General features: G+C 36.6%; 1 protein-coding gene across 4 annotated transcripts in view; it reads left to right on the forward strand.

The window, feature by feature from the left end:
* Window positions 1-21,333, forward strand: part of SEMA3D (semaphorin 3D) — a 201,247-nt gene that overhangs the window by 121,438 nt on the left and 58,476 nt on the right. For all 4 annotated transcript variants that reach the window (XM_058725243.1, XM_058725244.1, XM_058725241.1 and 1 more), the window contains exons 5-7: window positions 2,019-2,138; window positions 7,075-7,168; window positions 9,946-10,074. In XM_058725243.1, coding sequence (XP_058581226.1) covers window positions 2,019-2,138; window positions 7,075-7,168; window positions 9,946-10,074 — 343 coding nt within the window. The remainder of the gene's footprint in view (window positions 1-2,018; window positions 2,139-7,074; window positions 7,169-9,945; window positions 10,075-21,333) is intronic.

Raw genomic sequence — 21,333 nt, forward strand, 5'->3', positions numbered from 1 at the left:
CTGCTCATGCTGTCTCTCTCTGTCTCTCAAAAATAAGTAAATGTAAAAAAAATTTTTTAATAAAATAAAATAAATGATAGATAAGTAAATAATTTCCTTTTTATTAAGAGTTTGCATATAGTAAATATATGAGAACATATACAAAACATATGAAAATATTCAAAATGATAAAGATGTCGATAGTGTGATTTGCACATTTAGATGTGCCTTTTTGTTTGTTTGTTTTTGTTTTTCAGCATACAACCTAAGTAACCATATGCAGTGGCCCCATTAGAGAGTGCGAAGTCTGCCCGCTTGATAAAAAAACATCCTTTTCTTGTGTAGGTGCCCGAGGGACTGATAGTGATATTGTCTTTTCATATAGTCTTAAGCAACTGCTTTGGTTATAGCAAAGCAGAGAACAGAAAGCCCCATGAGTTCATTGTGACATTCTTATACGCTAGAATGTACATCTTTTATTAACTGGCATCTATGAAATCTCAAGACATCAAACTGCAAGGCGAGCTGGCTGAAGGAAGTACTAAGGACGAGGAACTCTGTACCATAGCTTTTCACTCTCAAATCTGGGTAGCCACTGGGATAGTGATATTTTATTTAGATCAAAATCAGGGTTGGGTGCCTGGGTGGCTGAGTCTGTTAAGCGTCCGACTTCGGCCCAGGTCATGATCTCACGGCTCATGAGTTGGAGCCCCGCGTCAGGCTCTGTGCTGACAGCTTGGAGGCTGGAGCCTGCTTCGGATTCTGTGTCTCCCTCTCTCTCTGCCCCTCTCCCACTCATGCTCTGTCTCTCTCAAAAATAAAATAAAAACATAATTTTAAAAAATCAGGGTAAATAATAATTATTAATGTTACATCATTTAACAATTCACATAAGAATCTTGTCAGTTAAGTTGTCTGCTTTTGAAAATTTTATGTAATTTTAAAAGCCACTAGGTCACTGTTTTTTGGTGTTGGGGTTTTTGGTAATACATTCCTTCTTAACAACCCAATAAGAGTGACCACTAGGTCAAGGTCTGACTGGTGAGGAAATCGTGGACATTCAGGTAGGAAAGAACTAGACTTTTTCTATGAATCCCAGTGGCTTCATTAGGTTTCTTCCTTCCTTAGTGAACACTCACTCATCTCCTAGATAGAATCAATCTAGAATAAAAGTATACTCCAGCCCGTGTTTTCTCAAGGGTTTTGGCGTCTGGGAACCATGAAGCCGTAGTTAAGATCATTCCCAATAATTATGTAAAGATAAGGAATTATTTATCAGAGGTAAATAGAAAAGTAATGTATGATAACAGAAATGACTACTCTGAAATATTGAGTCACTATTTATAAGTAACTAAGATAATAATTAAGTTATAATAATAATGCAAAGAAATATTTCTAAGACTAAGCATATGCAAAACAAGCAGGAATCTATAAATCTCTTCAAAACTTTGAGCCCGTGTAAAAATACGTATGGGAAAAGCAAAAGATTCTTAGCACAGGCAGGAGTTAATTTGAGTCTTAAAGGCTCTGTAACATTGAAAATAAGTGGAAATAAAGTAATAGGGCATTCCACCCAATAAGAATGGAATACATATATGGGAATACACGTCTGTGTTCAGTGTTTTGCTCAGTGGAGCTGAGACAGTTGATGTTGTAAGCAGTAGACAATGTGGGAACATCAGAATGTGACAGGTTTTGTTCTCTAGGTGATTCATGAAGCAATGTATGGATATCTCATTCTGTTTATATACATTCTCTGGGCCCCTTGAATACCTATAGAGATGTATGTTCTAAGACCCTGATTAGTTCAAAACCTGTAAAACTTCAGACAGGTTCAGTCGCTCGTTTAAGGCAGTTTCTAATATGTTTTGCCTCCTTTGCTAAAACAGATGTTTAAAGACTTCTCATAAATCTTTTTTTTTTCATTTTTCCTGCTATTCTTGATAATTTATCTACTTGGGAAGCAGGTGGTATGAATCATAATCTTTCAAAAATGTGAACTGTGTGCTAATGCTTTTATTTTTTTGTGTGTCCAATAGACAGAATGTGCAAATTTCATCCGTGTACTTCAGCCCTACAACAAAACTCACATTTATGTGTGTGGAACTGGAGCATTTCATCCAATATGTGGTTATATTGATCTTGGAGTCTACAAGGAGGTAATATAATGAAATAGAATGAAAACAGTTAGTTGTCATAATGTTACTTAATGTCTTTGACATGAAACAGTCAGATTTGAATATAAAATTTGAAGCATACAGTTTATAAGAACTCACGTTCCCAACCATCTGATGGATTGCCATTTTGATTATACACTTTATCTACCTAATAACATTTTTATTAGAAGTTTTTTTTAATGAGAAGATTAAAATTAAAAGGGCATAATGTTGAAAGTGCTTGTTTTCTGTGGGCTCTATGTATGTCGTTATTTTCTCTTGAGTTTCCATTATAATTAGATCTATATAGTATGTTGCTGTTAGTAAAAATCCACATCCCATAAGGCCTTGCAGTGGAATTGTATCTTATAAATAATTTCATTTTCCCCATTTGGCAAATTTGGACCTGTTACGTATGGTTACAATGGTGCACACTAAGCACAGAGGATTTTAATTATTGTCTTAAAATCGTATAAGTAGTCATTAGCACACTGAACTCATGATTTCTGCCAGATCAAATTGACATAGTAGAAATAAAGGTTGTACTAAGTTAGGAATAATATATTCCAGCTATCAGTGAGCATTTTAATAAATGAGAAGCATGCAGATTTCAGTAAGTTAATTAATAACTAATACATTAAAGCACCTTCTTTGGGTCATGGACTGTGCCAGGCACCGTACATGGATGGTTTCTTTGAAATTTCACGACACTCTTAATTGAAGTTAATACCTTTGTAACTCCCAACTTACAAGTTAGTAAAAATGGAGTCTCAGTGGAATTAAATAACACGCCTGAAATCTCCCAGCTAATAAGTGGTCTGGCAAGGAATTGGACCAAAGCAGTCTGTCTCCAAAGCAAGCATGCCCACCTGAGATTCAGAATACATACTCTAAATTGCTTCTTTGTATGGGTTTGATGGGTTGTACTGTCATCCTTATGTTTATGTATATACTACTTGTGAATAACCACGCATATTTGCAGGATAATCGGCTGTGTGTTTGAAAGCAAAGTCTAGGCGTACGGAACAAGTTTCTTTACATTGATTTAACTGATTCATGCAGAGATCAAACCCACAGCTGTGGCTGGATTAATTTTCCTCTCTAACCAACTTGTCTAACCAGCCCATTCTCAACCGTTTGAAAATAAAGCAACTTTCATAGTTAAATCTCTGAACCACTAGGAGACTTGGCAACTTGAATCCATCATTCTTTGTTGCTGGTGTAATGTTCTCTTGCCTAGCTTTGATGAAGGGTAATATATAACAGTAGCTCATAGCATAGGGTGTAATTATATGAGATAGCCCCACAGCTTGGATGTGTTTTGAGGCCTGAGGCTAAAGGCCAAACTCACAACTTGCTGAGGGGTGCAAATAGTGTTCTTTAACTCCTAAAAGTCACAAGTGCTGAAAGGGAATTTAGATGGAGCTAATTACTTAGCTTGGGACTGTCAAGCAGCCCCGGGGCAGTCAGATTTATAAGTTCTGTGAACGCGAGAATTATGAGTGAGCAGGGATATGGAATCTTGTGTGTTTTCCATTGGTCAGGAGTACAGGTAATTGCACGGCGATGCTGCTTGAAGATGGTTAACTTTTTAAATGAATTGTGAGTCCCAGGAATTCCTTGTCCTTCCAGAACGAATTTAGAAGGCTCTTAGATTATTAGATAAAGTTGCTCCTAAAGTGGCTGGAAAGAGGAACCAGCAATATATAGAAGGGATGGAGGAGAGAAGTATGGGAAGTCCCTTTCTGAGGACTACTACTGTGCAGTGTGGCTGGGGCAGTGAGAAGAAAGAGGAAAAAAAAAAAACCTCAAATGAATGCCAGATTTCTGTCTTTGGCAGTGAATCGGAGAGTGGTATTACTTATTGAGGTGAGAATAGTAATAAGTTTGGGAGGGAAATGGTAAGTTGGTTTTGTACATTCTGCATCTGACAAATGCAGGTCATACCAACTGGGCATTTGGATCCGGATTTCAGGACAGAAGTCAGGGCAGTTGTTAACAGCTAATAGTTAGCGCATGGGGAGCCAGGGTTTGAATTATGGCTTCAGCCATGTACCAGCTCCATAGTCTTATCCACCCTGCATAAAATTTCCAAGCTTCTGTTTATTTAGGAAAAAGATAATGATAATAATAGAAACTATCTCACAGAGTTATTTTGAGGAGAAAATGAGAAAATGCTTTTGGCCAAGTACTTGCTTCCTTCCAGTAACTTAGTACTCAGTCATGTTAGGCAGTAGGAACACAGAAAGGCAAAAAGGCAAGGATTTTAAAAGTGTATGTTTAAACTTCATGTGAAAATAATGTCTGCAATATATTTATGCATGTATGTGTATGTATAGTGTGTGTATACACACACATTCAATATATATATTATTCTGTGTGTGTGTGTATGTGTGTATATGTGTGTATATATATATATATATATATATATATATATATTCCGTGACACTGAGAATACCTGATAGTTGTTGAGTAATTACATTGTAAGTGTGCTCTTTGCTCTGGGATCTCCCCTATGCTGCTGCATATCTCTTTAATTGTGGGTGGTATTAATAATAACTTTGCCTCGTTGCTATGTTGATTAAATGTTTCCTATCATGCTTATCTCTCTACTTCAACAACATATGTTTGTGCACAGCTTAGATAGGTACATTTTGCTTAATTAATTAGGCTTAGGGAATTTAATAGGACAAGTCTTATAAAACTGAAGCTGTCTCAAAAGTTAGCGTCATGTAATTTAGTCCATTTATCTTGGAAAGGCAAGTTTAATCAACCATGATTTTTTTACATGATATTCTTATTGGTGTCCTTGACTCTGGCTTAAGGAAACTTGCTTTCCTGATATTTTCTTTCCTCAGGCGATTATAAGAGAGACCTTGAACTAAGCCTTCACGGATACCAATTTTATGGACTTATCTTGAGAATTGAATAAAGTGAAACATCTTAAAAACAGAAGTCTGTACAATTATGAGCGTTTATCCAGTACTTTTGATTAACTGTGCCACTCTCTGGTTTTCTTGGTTTTTCTTTCTTAGCTTTTTACTATAATCTTCTGGCACACCAGGATTCAGTTTACTTCCTGTCCCATTACAATATCCCATTATAGGCTTTAGGGTCTACAGTTCTGTTTGACCTATGGAAAATAATGTGCTCTTAATGATATTTAAACATACATAAGAGCCACTGTCTGCAGGTGTCTTTTTGTTTTTTTGTTTTTGTTTTTGTTTTTTTTTCCCCCTGACATATCTCTAGCCCCATTCCCAGTTGGGAAGCATGCCCTAAATGTGTTCTCACTGGACTTTTTTCGTGCTTAGGCTACACTATCACAGGTTGTCATTAGCTGGCCTGTTCTAACCAAACATACTTGGATTTGACCATATTACACGGTCATGGTGGGTCTACAAGTTGATTTCAACACGTTTTTAAATTCACGGGTTTGAAATTCTTAGATGAAATTAGTTAACAGCATGAATTTTGGGGACAACCTTGAGAGTTCTTTGCCTCTTACTAGCTATATGATACAGAACAAGATACTTAACCCCTTCTAGCCTCAGTATTCCACTGGTAAAGCTGGAACTCTTAAAGTAGCTATGTCCTTCGGCTTATGGTGAGGATTCAGTGAGATAATGTACATAAATTTCCTGGCCCATGGTTAATACCTATTAACAGCAGGGACTTTTCCTGTTCTCATTAAAGTGCATTTACTTAAAACGATGAAATAGCATTTGACAATCATGCTATTTAAATTGCTACCACTATTTTTTAATTAGGTGGTAATTACCATTGGTTCCGTTCAGAAGAAATACACAAATCTGAAATGACGGCATCACACAACAAATAATCCAATTTCCTCTATCCTTTTTGCTTCCTTGCTTACTTTCTAGATAAGTAGTTTTAAATATTCCTTTCTTATTACATGTGTGTTCTGATATAACTTGGTAGATACACCATGTAGAGAAAATGTCTGAAATGCTGAGATTCTCTAACTAGTGCATATGTGGGGTGAGTCAGCCTTTCTGCTGGATGGTAGTGTTGTCATTGTTATGAAACACTCAAACTCATGGGGCCATATTCATTATACATTCATATTTTTCTTGGAAAGTTCAACTTAAGATGTTGTTTTTTCCTGAATATTAAAAGTCTGCCAATGTCATTCTGTCTGTGGCCACTATTATAAAAATAGATATTTCAGCCAAAATAACTATGTGGTTTTAATGTGTACAGTGTTTTCATAATAGTGAAAATACTACAACAGGGTTTTTTTTTTTTTTTTTGGCCCACATGTATCAACAGCTCTGTAAATGTACTCCCTGTCTTAGAATGCTTTTATGTCTCTAAAATCACAAAATGTCACAAGCTTATGTTGGTATAGTTGCAGATGCTTGAGTAAACAAACTGCAATAGTAATGAAAGTATAATTATTATAGTAAATTAATTTCTTCCTTTTTTTTTTTTTTCTTTTTTAAAGTAATCTCTATACACCCAACGTGGGGCTTGAACTCATGATCCCGAGATCAAGAGTTGCATGCTTCACTGACTGAGCCAGGCAGGCTCCCCATAAATTCATTTCTTAAATGAGGAAATTAGCTTATTAGCCTCAGTGAATTTGTTTTGAGGCTTAAGAAATATGTATGCTTGATGGTGATTTTGATAATGAGAGCGGTCCAGACTTAGTGAATTGATTACATTACCACTTCCGATTGAAAAATTAATTCAGTATTATCATTACTACTTTGGGCAAACACAGACCAAGCCATGGGAATTGAGCCATGCCAGAAATAATATTTGCTAAAGAGTTAAGGAGCACAGCCTGATGCACATGCTATATTCAATCAGTTTTTGTTGAATTAATGAGTTAGAGTTTAGTTCTTATCTCCTATCTTCTTGCTGATTCTGCTGTTTTAAAAAATCTCACTTGTGTTAATATTTCTCATAACAGGAAGTTATATTCAAACTAGACACACATAATTTGGAGTCTGGCAGACTGAAATGTCCTTTTGATCCTCAGCAGCCTTTTGCTTCGGTAATGACAGGTAAGAGCAACGGCAGGCTGTTCTTGCTTTTAGGTGATTTTCTGAAAAGGTATGTGTAGATTAAACCACAGTTTCTTGCTGTGTTAAAGATTATTTTGGATTACTCTTTCACTGGCTATTTGGTTACAGTATTTTAGTGCCAAGTCTCTATATTTAGCATCCTGATCCTTAGGTGAGGCCCCAGCAATCTTTCATTTCAACACAGTTTTTATTTACTTTCATTATTTTTTTAAATGTGTATTTATTTATTTTGAGAGAGAGACAAAGAGAGCATGTGAGAGAATCCCAAGTAGGGCTGCGCTTGGGAACCCACAAACCATGAGATGAACCGTGAGATCATGACCTGAGCCAAAGTCAAGAGTTAGACGCTTAACCAGTTGAGCCTCCCAGACACCCCTCTGCACAGTTTTTAAATGAACTTCTGGTTGAATTCTTTTTAATGCAAATGACACGTACTTACTTGTTCTATAATTCTGTATTTAGATGGCAGATTTTCTTATACTACACTATGTCCTGTTTGGCTTACTTTGGAAGTTAAATTTAGCAATTCTTTAAAGATGATAAAATACAAAATATGTTGAAGAATTGAGTGGAAGAATTAATAGTAAGATATAGTGGATAAATTAATAAAACAAATGGTAGAATACAGATAGTATAGAATACAGATGATAGAATGTTGTAAGACTTTTTCTTCCAATTTCACCCTAACTTGATTGTATTCATGGAAATGCAAAATGTTTGCGAACATATTCAATCTTCTCTTGCTTTGTCTACATCATAAATTCAACTTGAGAGGTGACTATCCTGTTTAAAGCACGCAGTACCGTGTGGTCTGAAGTCTGTTCAGAGGAATGTCGGCACGACCTCTGAATTTCAACCATTATAAGGACTCCTTTTGTCTTGGTTTCGTTCATGACTTTGCTCTCTTTTTATTTAACTTGTCTATCAAATGTTTGAATAGACGATAAGAGTGAAGCACCATGGCATTTTAATTTTCACCTAGTGAGAACTAGTGATCTTCCTTTGAAGTGAAAGCGTGTGTGTTTTTGTGTGTTTTGAAAATTGTATGACTAATGTTCAGTCATTATCCTCAGAAAGGGAGATAGATGATTTGGGATTCTGATCTGTCAAGTGGGGCTGACAGATCCTTAATAAAAACAATGGATTGTAGGCATTGGTGACCGCCCCCTCCCTTACAAATCCCTAAGTGATTTAAATACAAAGAAGACAGTTTTAAAGCCTGGATAGACAGATAAAATTTTTAGGTTGAAACATACCATTTTTTTTCCTGACAAAATGTTCAGATATCCACAGTGTTATATGTTTGAAATGAATGGTTTGTTTCCTTTACTCTTACCAGGTAATGTCTTTGTTGATGTTGGTATGTCTGCTCTTCCATTTTTAAAAACGTGTCCCACAATGAAATAGTGTTATTTACCGTGTATTTTAGGGGAATGCTTTAAGAGATGAAAGTAGTATCGTATCTACATTTACTTTACCTAACTGGATTTCTCTTTTGTGTTCTGTTTGGTTTTACATTGTTCCCTTTCGAAATTGACGCTTGTCATTATTAGATTGGTTGACTCAAATAGCTCATTGGGAGACAATTTAGATGGATATAATCAGAGGATTTAGGAACTCTGTCGACCACTTATAGGAAGCCAGAATTTTAAAGATAATGTTTCTGTGGAAAATTGGATTTTAGTGATAAAACGTCTTTAGTTCTTCTTATATTTAATCGTTTAAAAATCTAAATCCTCTGTAGAGATTAGCTTTTTTTTTTTTTTTTTTTTTTTTTTTTTTTTGGTCTGTTAGGTGTACTGAACATTGTTGACTACAAAGGTTTCTCGAATAGAGGCTTAGCTGTCAAAGAGGCAGGATTTTGTGCTGTAGGGACAGCATTCTTCTCTCTCCCCCTCCAAATGCTGACTGGCATTAGGGAACACTAACCCCTACCCCCTCCGCTTCTCTGCCCCAATCCTTGCTGTTCCCCCTTTTCCCCCATCTCTGCTTTCTGTTCTTTCTCCCTCCCCTCCTTCCCATCTTTCTCCTTCCCTTCTTCCTCCCCAGACCTCTTTCTTCTCTCCTCTCCTTTCTCCTCTGCCTCCCCACCCCCCACTTCTCAGTCTCCGGTAAAACATGGATATGCATTTTACATAAATAACAGGACAAAGAAGTTCGGTATGCCGTAATAGCCACATCTTTGCCTTCTCAGGGATTCCTGTTTATCAGAGCCGTTAGAGATGTGATTAGCTCCAAGGAATGCAACATGTTATAATTACAAAGAATGACTTCAGTGCTGAAAGCTCCCTTTCAGCAGAGGTTAGGCACAGAAAAGTTGTGGTCATTGGGGTTGTGCCGGTTAAGTAAATACTAATTACACAATCCATTCCTCATTATGGCATTTGCTTTTTAATATTTTTTGCATGTGTTGCTACAAACTCCTAATTATGACGTATCCTTGAACTATTTGGGGGGAGAGGGAAAAGAAGGAAGAGCTTATTCATAAGTGAAGCGCATGCACTTGCAATGATTAATTTGGAAATCTTTGGCCATTTTTATATTCAGGAGCCTAGCGTCAGCTTGCAATGTTCATGGAGTTATATTTTCTATGACCATGCAAATTTTTCAGAATTTGAACATGATACTTATGACACAGTGTATCTTCTCCTGTTAAGCAGTAAATGTCTCCTGTTCATGCACTGAATGTAGTATATTGCAAACAGTATCTGCTGCTGTACGCTTAATAGTCCTATGTATTCTCTTCTCCCTCTCAGATGAGTACCTCTACTCTGGAACAGCTTCTGATTTCCTTGGCAAAGATACCGCATTCACGCGGTCCCTTGGGCCTACTCACGACCACCATTACATCAGAACTGACATTTCAGAGCACTACTGGCTCAATGGTTAGTGATTTTCTGACTTTTCTTTTTTTTTTTTTTTTGCCTTTGCTTTTGGGTAGATAAGAAGCTCATTATTATTCACTCAAATGTGTTTTGGGATACGTGGTTTAGCTTAACACAATAAAATGCATTTGATATAATTCCCCACTAAGTTAGACAGCTCTCCAGACCCTGTTGTGTATATAATAATAATAGCTGACATGTACTGACAGTGTGCTGTTGTCCTTGACGCTGTTCCATGCTCTAATTGATTTTTTAAATGTCCACAATGACATATGAGGTATACATTATTATTATGTGCTTTTTAAAGATGAACAAACTGAGGTAGAGTGATTTGGTCAAGTTCTTATAACTTGTCAGTTATGGTGCCCGGGGTTCGAGTTGGCAGTCTTTCCCCTGCAGCCTGTTGTTTGTTGTTGTTTTGTTTTGTTTTTGTTTTTAAAATTTTTTTTAAATGTTTCTTTCTTTCTTTCTTTTTTTGAGAGACAGAGACAGAGTGTGAGTGGGGGAGGGGCAGAGAGAGAGGGAGAGACAGAATTGAAGTAGGCTCCAGGCTCTGAGCTGTTAGTACAGAGCTGGATGTGGGGCTCGAACTCACAAACTGTGAGAACCTGATCTGAGACAAAGTGGGAGACTTAACCAACAGAGCCACCCAGATGCCCCTCCTGCAGCCTGGTTTTTAATGACTAAGCCAAATACTGTCTATGAGCCTCATGAAAACAGGTTAGGTGATAATGTTGACTTCTTTTGTTTAAAGATAATTGATTTGGGTTGACATGTCCCTTCAGAATTTAAAGCATATTAATATTGACATTGTTTTTTCTGATGACTTTTTTGTTTATAGGTCACACAGAACTCTGAGATAAAAAAAATCCACTAATGAATTAATTGACTAATTAATTAATTTATGTTTGTTACTTCTTTGTTTATTCTCTCCTGCTGTACAGGAGGTCAATTTTTGGCATGATAGTCCAATGTTTTCTAATTATCATAGAACTTTATTGCACAGTGGGGCACAATAACATAACATTACTGTCTAAGCAGGCAGATAGCATTTCTCATTCCCACCATAAATATTGGGTTTTAGTGGGGGAGGCCTGGGTAGACATTTCCTAGGGGCTATCTCTCTATCTCTCAGTATCATTTGAGCAGTGACAACATAAACAAAAGGGAAAACACTTTAAAACATTTCTTTAGTCAAAACCTCCTGAACCATTTGTTTACCCAACAATAGGATCTCCCTTGGCCAAAAGAGAACCCTATTAGTGGGGAAAACAAATATAGAATATCTCCAGCTATGCGATTACTCATTAATTTCTTTACACTTGTACAAGGCAAGACTATCTTCTTGAGCTTTGTGAGGTTTTTGTGAAAATAGTTGGTTTGAGACGGACTTCATAGATTTTACCCAATAGAAAAACGTACCTATCTGTTTAGGTAACAAGATATACTTACGGCCCAAAATGAAGTATAGATTTTCTTTCTCAGTCTCGGGATGGCAAAAACCATATTGCCACTCTTTTCAGAGATTATTCTATGTATTCCTTAACAATGGCATGTTCATAAAGAGGTCTGCAGCACTGCTGAATTAATAAATGTAGAGAATCTTTATTCAACTCTTATTTGACTAGCATGCTGTGCTGAGTGCTGTGTGAAGACTATTACAAATTAGGAAGCCTTGAGTTGGTTTAGCATTTAATAAACAACATTTGAGGACCCTTGGCATACTGAATGCTGTTCTGCTCCTGGGCATGCAAAGATTACATGGGAGGGTTACTGACCTCATTGATGATGACTGCCCGAAGCATCAGAAGAGAGTGGGAGATGGGGCTAGAAAACTGTAAATATCCTGAAATCATGGGGAAGTTAGCTGTGGTTAAGCTCTTTTTCTTTCTTTTCTTTTCTTTTCTTTTCTTTTCTTTTCTTTTCTTTCCTTTTCTCTTCTTTTCTTTTCTCTTCCTTTCTTTTCTCTTTCTTTCTTTCTTTCTTTCTTTCTTTCTTTCTTTCTTTCTTCCTTTCTTTCTCTTTAGATATAATTGATATATAACACTATATTAGTTTCAAGTGTACAACATAACGATTTGATATTTGTATATATTGCAAAATGATCACCACAGTAAGTCTAGTTAACATCCATCACCATACAGAGTTGAAAATATTTTTGTGTGTGAGAACTTCTAAGATCTACTCTCTTAGCAACTTTCAAATATGCAGTATGTGTATTAACTATAATCACCATGCTGTACATTACATCCCCATGACTTACTTATTTTCTAGCTGGAAGTTTGTGCCTTTTGACCCCCTTCACCCATACCCTGAACTTAATCAGGGAAATGGATCTTTGTTTTTGTTTGTTTGTTTGTTTGTTTTTTATAAAGGTGACTGACAGTAGCATGAAGGGAAAATTAAAGGAGAATGGGGGTAGAGAAAGAAGCCATTGTAAGCAAACAGGAAAAAGGTGGGACAGGAACATAAGTATTGACTGTGGACACGGATGTGAGAATATACAGCAACAAATATTTGAAATAGAAGATGTTTGTTTGGGAATAGAAGAAGCCAAGAATATGAGGTCGAATTCAAGAGATTTTGGATACTGAGAAAACTTTGCAGTGAGAGAAGTCAGCAGAAAGGAAGAAAGGAGAAAGGATACACAGTAGAGAATTCTCAATGGATTGAATGCAGGAAAATGACTAAGAGTTAGGAGAACTAACATTTATGGTTCTAGGACATTCAAGGCAGATCGCTTAGCGGTTAATGGCCCAGGGGACCATATAACCTGGTTTGCCCCAGACATTTCCAGTCTGCCTCTAATGTTCTGTAACTCTCAAAAGTGTCCTACTCTAGATGAGAATCACAGCTGTGTTTCTGTAGAATATACTTACCTCGGCTTAAAGCCTAAATATCACTTTGTGACCTTGGTCAAACCTTTCTGTGCATCTAAATTCTTAGTCAAAAATTTGGCATAATAATAGTTATTCACAGTGTGGTCTAAGGATTAAATTAGATCATAAAGGGAAGATCATATTGGGAAATCTGATGGAAGACAATTTTAAGAGCAGTTCAGTGTCAATATTGTCATCGCCATCATTATTATTGTTCTTGAAGGTGAGAAAGGCAGGAGGTTGGACTAAAACGCTGAATCCTCTGTGATTCACTGACATCTATTTAGCATTTCTATTGACCACCTTTCCTTCTCTCTGTCTACATGGTAATTCTGTGAGCTCATCCATTCTCAGAACTTCAACTGCTTCCTGTGTTCCACTTCTTCCTAAAACTGTATTTCCAAACCTTTTTCTGCAACTCAGAGCCCTTAAGAATTTTTTGGGGGGGTACCTTACATTTTCATCCCAGTTTAAAAGAAAGAAACTGATTGTTTTATATGGGAATAAAGATATTTAAGCCTAATAAAGTATATTAGTGCCACTAATGTACTTTGATTTTTTTTTAACAAGTTGTTAAAAGTTGTGATCCTTTGCTTGAGTTTCTTTAAAAATATGCAGATACAGATACAGATATATAAAAGACTAATTGGATCTAAAAACCAAAATCCTGTGAATCTAATTTAAAATTATCTTGTTTTCCCTTTCTAATCTGCCCTTCAATACCAGTTTCCTGATTTCTGTCTTAACTTTCTAAACATTGTCTACCCTATTACCTTGAAGTTATCTTTGATTTCTTCCTCTTCCCGGTCCCCTTTATCTTATCTATCACTAGAGGCCTTTACTTCCTTTAAAATATCTATCGACCTTGTTCTTTTCATGACCACCATCTTTCTATAGGTCTTTATCACCTTATCCCTGGGTTCTTGACACTATTTTATTGTTTGTTAATTCATTTCCTTCTCTTCTGTTTCAAATTTATTTTATATAGTATCCATGCTGGTCACTATTTTAGGCACTTTTGAAGTATTATTTTATCTAGTGGTATAATCTTGAGAGAATTACTATTCCCATTTTATATTTGAGGATAGATTAGAAGTCAGATATATTGTTCATAGATACCTAGTAGATATGAGATTAAAACTCAGGGATGTCTCTCTTGCTCTAGACACATTTTCTAAATATATATTTTATAATGCATTATGTGATCCAACCAAATTCTGCTCTTTTGACTGCACGTCCTGTGCTCTTGGAGCCTCATTTACAGACGGGGTTCATGTTTGCATGTCATGTTATGCAATAGCAAACTGAGAATGTGGGTTTGGTTGTAGGCACTAGAGAAGATAGAGAAAATGTGGTCAGGTAAGTGATGTGGAAGACCTCAGCAGAATCTGTGAAGTCACGGTGAGTGCAAGCATCAGATCAGATGTCAGGTCACAATTAGAAGAGCACGACGCTTCAGGAGACCCCTTCAGCCAAGGAGCTTCTCAGTCCATGGAAACTAGGATGCAGTAGGGGAGAAATTACAGAAACTATGTGAGATTCTTGTAATGGGGAAGTACTTTACAGACTAAGGCAAAAGATTGGGTTGTGTAAGGAGCATTTCTCCCTTCTGAGAAGCATGCATTTTCTGGGTTGTTGTCAACATGGGGTCCAAAGACAGAGGTCAGTGAATCATCCGGAGTGTGGGGAACAAAAAACAGTGATAGAGGAACTCTGAAGATTATTAGGAATAATGTTGTCATTCACATGATCTTATTCAACCTCATATTCCATAAGTTAAGACAGCTTGAAGAATGTGAATCCAGGTCTCTTAGTCCCCCAGACCATCCTTCCATCCCAATACCAAACTTCTGAAAGGAATAGTGTATCATATCTCCTGAACCGCAAGTCTGCCATTTTGGTGGCAGTTGTGGGAATAAAGGTTGTTTCTGCCTTAACACTGGATCTGACCTATCAGTTACTGATACAGACTCCTTGACATAAAGCTGCACTATCTAATATAGTAGACACCAGCCACATGTAAACTTAAATTAATTAAACACATTGAAAATTTGGTTCCTTAGTCATACCAGGCACATTTCACATGCTCACTAGCCACATGGGCTAGGGGCTATCATTTTGGACAGCACAGATTTAAAACATTTCCATCATCACAGAATTTTCTATTAGACAGTGCTGGTCTAAATTATACTTATGTATTACGTGCACTAGCCCACAATCAAATAATGCAACACCAGTGTAAATTTTCTGTGCTATTCACATAGCATGTAGATGTGGAACTCACTGCTTGGTTTCATAAATTTGTTGCCAGGTTGAAAGAACTGACAGATATTTGATATTTCAAATGATGGAGTCAGTGTCAATGCCCAATCAGTTTCTTCTATGGATTATTACATCAGTGTGTTATTTATTTCTGGTTAGACAGTTTGAGAGTTTTTTCCCATTCAATTTTGCTCTCTATAGTTTCACTTTTAGTTTAAAATCCTACTCTTTACATGTTTGTGATTACGCTCTTGTAAGTGTACGTTGATATTACATTTGGATTAGGGGAAATAGGAAGGTTAAATGAAATTTGCAGTTGAGTGTCTGTTTAGATAATTAACCATTAAAAAATATGAGTCTTTTAGACGTGAATCTTTTAGAAGTCCATAAAATCCTTGATGCTTGTGTGAATGCCATATTTTGTTCTTTGTCCTGCGTGGGATTAACCAGAGCAAGATCAGCTAACCTCTTCACTTACCAGTCCCAGGATCCTTGTCAGAATTTCTCTAGGACTTTGCCTAATCCAGTTTCAATAGCTTTAAGAAGTATGTATCCTGATTGCTTCTTTGAGAGACTAATCCATCCATTGAATAAATACCTCTCCAGGAGGAGGAAAAATTACAAAGGTGAAATATTACGGGCAGTTCTAGATGAAGTCTTAGATGGTTTCACACTTCTTTTTTTTTTCACTTTTCTTTATCAGCTTATTCTTAGAACCTATCAGGAAATAGGAATATAGATACAAGCCAGAGTGGTTCCTCAAACACAGTTGAGTTTTTGTGAGAATCTTAGGATAAAGCTTAGAAGTATGACCATTGGGAAAATGAAAACAAACAATGATGCCTCAGATACATATGTTTTTGTTTTCTTTCCTGGAGTAGAGGAGAACTTTTGTTTTATTTTTTTTATTTTTAACATGTGGAGGCAGTTTTCATTTGAAGTTTCTCTTGGAGAGTTCTGTTGTCTACAAATTCTCTTTCCACTGAAAAGGATAACATTTTTAAAAAGTGGTAGGAAGAAGATATTACAAGAAGAAGGAAAGGAAAATAAGGAACTCACTACTTGTTAAATCATGGTGTGTGCTCATCTGTGTGCAAAGAGCTTCCTAGGGAGAAATGAAAGAGATGTGTATTGCAAGCTGGGTTGATGCCATTTTCATTTGGCAGTGTCTCTCAGTGTCATGCTAATAGTCCATTTGTGAAAATGCATGATTTCAAACTCTATCCCTATTAGAGCATGTCTTTTAAATGCCAGAGGGGAAAAATGTGCTATTATAATAAAGCCCAGGTGTCTGTTGGTATGATTTTAAATTATTTCATTCAACAACTGTGCATGTCACACACTGATTAAATGATAGCTATTTTTACTTAAACTTGGCCTCAACTCAGGAAGGAGTTTCTTCCTCAAAGTACTAGCATCTGAGTTCTAAGACAGGACCTCAACTGAATCTGCAAGAAAGAAATTCTGTGCTCTTGAAACATATATATATATATATATATATTTAACAATTTTTTTTTACCATTTATTCATTTTTGAGAGACAGAGCAGAGGAGGGTCAGTGAAAGGGTGACACAGAATCTGAAGCAGGCTCCAGGCTCCATGCTGTCAGCACAGAGCCCAATGCGGGGCTCGAGCCCGTGAACTGTAAGATCATGACCTTAGCCGAAGTCGGACGCTCAACTGAGTGCGCCCCCAGGCACCCCTTGAAACGTATATTTTTAACTCATGAGTATGCTTATTATTTATATCACACAATAGAATCCTATTTGATACAAACTCTTCTTTCATAATTAGATTTCCTCATGTAATAAAAACCTCCATCATTCAATTTTCTTACAGTACTCTAAATGATAGTCTTAGAGTACTTAGAGTCTGCATTTAAAAGAGAATCCAATAAAATCAGCTGTCACTGAATAAAGTAACTGTTCATCTATGACCACCTAGGATCTAGTGATCATTTATGTTCTATATTAGTTGAAAGGTGAAAGTAACATAAACTGGAAAAATAGCTACTCTGCTTGCCCGCACTGATGTCATAAATAAAATTCCTGGAATGTAGACCAATGTCACATTCTGCCTTTGACCATTTCAAACGCTACCACCTGGCAACACTTGAATAAGCTTTTCAGTATCTAAAGTAGGCTTTTCTGTGTATTTCTGCAGTAAGAGAATATGAATTGCCTGCCATGTTTGTGCTCCTTTTAGACGCGCTACATTATGCTTTGTTGTAGGATTGATTTTTTTTTTTTTTTTGGCTGAACTCCATAAACAAGTGAAGAGCTGACAATTTGCTCCTGTAACTTCTTGTCCCTTCTGAGTATCTGAGCAGCTCTCTCTGTCACACTGGAATTCCTTTTACCTGTAATGATTTTCTGTTTCACATCACTGAATTCTCATTTCCTCTCTAGAGAGAGAAGATTAGGTAAATTTTGTACTACCATGGTATTTTTTACATTATAAGTTCAACTCAATCATGAAATAGGGAGAGGATATTAATTAATGTTACAAGGGTGACATACTTCATGTAGAACTTTTACGTAGATTATACTTAAGGGCGATGATAAATTCTGCTTTATCCCCATTTTGAAGTTCATTCATCTATTTCAAGATAAAACAAGCTAATCATATTCCTAGAAATTGTTATAGGACTATGAGTCCCCATTCATAGTGTGAATTCCCATTTTAAGTTCAAATATTTGTTATGATAATACAAGCTAATCATATTCCTATAATTTATGTATATTTTCAGTTTTATCCCCTTTGTGCCATAATCACTAAAGAATTTGTATTTATCACTGGTCTTCTCTCCCCTTGTCCATGCATGTGTCTGCATTATTGACCTTTGGTTAATGAGTGCTATCTATATCCTTTTTCCCACATGCAAAATAGTAGTCTAGGTTCAGTGACTCTTAAATTTAGATGCTTATAAGAATCACCTATTATGTTTTATTTATTTTTGTATTTCTTTTTTAATTTAATGTTTATTTATTTTTGAAAGGGACAGAGAGCTAGGGAGAGACAGAGATATATATACAGAGAGAGAGAATCCCAAGCAGGCTCCACACTGGGAGTGAAAGAGCCTGCATGTGGGGCTTGATCTCACGGCCCATGAGAGCAGGACCTGAGCTGATATCATGAGCAGGATGCTTAACCAACTGAGCCACCTAGGCACCCCAATGTATTTCTTTTTTTTTTAAAGTTTATTTATTCATTTTGAGAGAGAGAGAGCAAGCACAAGTGGGGGAGACGCAGAGAGAAATGGAGAGAGAGAATTCCAAGCAGGCTCCATGCTGACAGCACAGAGCCCTACATGGAGCTTGAGCTCACAAACCATGAGGTCATGACCTGAGCCGAAGTCCAGAGTCAGACTCTTAACCCACTGAGCTACCCAAGTACTCCTATTTTTATATTTCTTTGTTTTTAAAATACACATGGCAGGACACTTGGAGATTTTACATCCAGGCAGGTAACATTTAGGCTTCTGTAAATCCAACAGATTTCCATAGATTATTATTAATGCCTTTGTCTATGTCAGTGGGAGCCCATAGTTCTATGCTCATTGTCACATTCTCCTTGGAAATCATTGAAAACATCAAGACTTGGGCCTTCTCCTTGGTCATATCTTAGCCATATGTTAATACTTCCCTAATCTGATTTGTAATTGGTTTGAAGAGTCAGTTTTTATTCATTTTTGTATTCTGTGATTGTAGTGGTTTTTCTTGATCTAAATACCTTGAATATTGTATAGTAGTAATTAAGTATGTTCCTCATTTTCACCAATGTGCTGAACTCCTAATACTGCATTGGTAAGAAAATCTGTGTCCACAGTTTTTTTTTAGGAAACATAATATATTTAAATAAAAATTAGACTTTTTTTTTGAGAGAGAGAGAGAGAGAGCAGGATGAGGGGGGAAAGAGAAGAAGAAGAAGAAAAAGAAGAAGAAGGAGAAGAAGAAGAAGAAGAAGAAGAAGAAGAAGAAGAAGAAGGAAGAGAAGAAGAAAGAGAGAGAGAGAGAGAGAGAGAGAGAGAGAGAGAGAGAGAGAGAGAGAGAGAATCTTAAGCAGGCTCCAGGCTTAGCATGGAGCCCAAAGCAGGGTTTGATCCCAGAACCCTCGGATCATGACCTGAGCCGAAATCAAGAGTCAGGTGCTGAGCCATCCACACTGAGCCATCACACTCACCTAGAAATGTTAATTTGTGACTACAAAAGAATTTTTACTTTGCTTAGGGGTTCAAAACCAAATGTTTGTAATTTATCAACAATTTAAAAGAGGGGCTGGAGAGAGAAAAATTAAAACATCGTGAGTGAGATTGTTAATGAAACTTGCTATTTTAAGGTTAATTAGAAAACTAAAAATTTAAAACCCTACATGGTTTTCTAAAATTTATTTTTTTACTTAACCTAGGGCTGTATCCAGATGAGATTATCAAGAGCATAAGAATCCACTGGGGTTCTAAACTTCAGGGAAAGAACAGGGAAATAATAAAGAACAAAGGGAAGAAAGTTAATACACAAAATTCCCTCTCACTTTTCCTCTTAAGGTTTCCCATTTAAGCAGAGAAGACACTGGATAAGAGACCCCAGTTGACCCAGCTGGACTGGGACAATAAAGACTGAACTACCCATTGTTTGGAATCAAACATTAACTTTTGTTTATTGAAGAAGGCTATTATGAAGTCTTGTTTGTGGGGCTGTTGACCTATTGCTCTACATTAGCAGGCGGATGATTCTCAGTACTCCTGGGGTACTTGACAATACGGCAGTGTTGATCTTTTTTACCTACCACGTATTCTTTGTTTTGTTTTTGTGGTGGTGTGGTAGTTGTGGTTGGAAACGATTTGTCATGTCTTGTTTCCTGCTTCTCCTTCCTAACGAGTGCTCTTTGCTTCCTTTCAGCCATCTCATGTCTTCTACTTAATTGAAGTCCTTCCTTCCTTACTCAATAAGTATTCTCTTTCTCTACTTTGCCTTCATCAAAAGAACCATTTCTGAATTAATATCACCTCATTACAGATCTGTTATCTGGTTAATTCACAGTTCTACAAAACCAAGACTTAAAAATGCCCAACACTTTGTAATAAAGGAGTTAGTAACCCCAATTGACTTATCACTGGTGCAGCACAGAAATGGTTGAGTTGCTAATATGTTTTTTCACTCGACTTGTTTTATGGACATATTTCCATTTTGGTGCATTTAGAACTGTGTACTTTGCTTTTATCAGCTAGATATTACTGTAACAAATATTGGGATGTGCTACATTTTCTATCATTCTCTTCTTTGTGGTCATAATAACGATTATTATCCTGAACATCATCTTAATAAATAACATTTATTGAACCCTTATTGTCAGGCATGACCAGATAGCAAGTATTTTACATATATTAATTCACTTGGTTATCATAGCGGTTATCCTACTACGTAGATGATTGGTAGCCTCATATTAGGCATGAGAAAACTGAGACATAGAGAAGACAAAAATTTTCTTAAGGTCACCCTTCCAGTAAGTGGGAGAAACAGAATATAAACCTGGAAAGACTGTCTCCAGAGCCTACACTGGAGTTAACGCAAGCACTATTAATTAGTTGCTTTAATTTCTTTTTTCCCTTTAGCAATTACACAAAATGCAGCAAATAACATCATAATTTAGCAAATTTGGGGTGTGTTTATAGTTTTCCCTGAGCTCTTCATTATGTACATTGTGATTAAAAAAATTTTTTTTAACATTTATTTATTGTTGAGAGAAAGAGTGCGACCAGGGGAGGGACAGAGAGAGAGAGAGGGAGACACAGAATCTGAAGCAGGCTCCAGACTCTGAGCTGTCAACACAGAGCCCAATGTGGGGCTCGAACCCACAAAATGTGACATCATGACCTGAGCCAAAGTTGGATGCTCAACTGACCAAACCACCCAGGTGCCCCATGTACATTGTGATTTTAAAAGCAGTGACTTCATCAAATAAAAGGAAAATGTAAAGTTTGAAAGGACTTTCTAAGTAATTTAGTTGAGTTGCAACAATGGTGAATATCAGCCAGTCTGTTCTCACCAGGTCTCTGGAGTTCCTAGAGAACTTGCTCGAGACCTCTGCATGCTAATACATGTTTCTATATTGTGTCATG

This window comes from Neofelis nebulosa, chromosome 4 (assembly GCF_028018385.1).
Source record: "Neofelis nebulosa isolate mNeoNeb1 chromosome 4, mNeoNeb1.pri, whole genome shotgun sequence".
Lineage (NCBI taxonomy): Eukaryota > Metazoa > Chordata > Mammalia > Carnivora > Felidae > Neofelis > Neofelis nebulosa.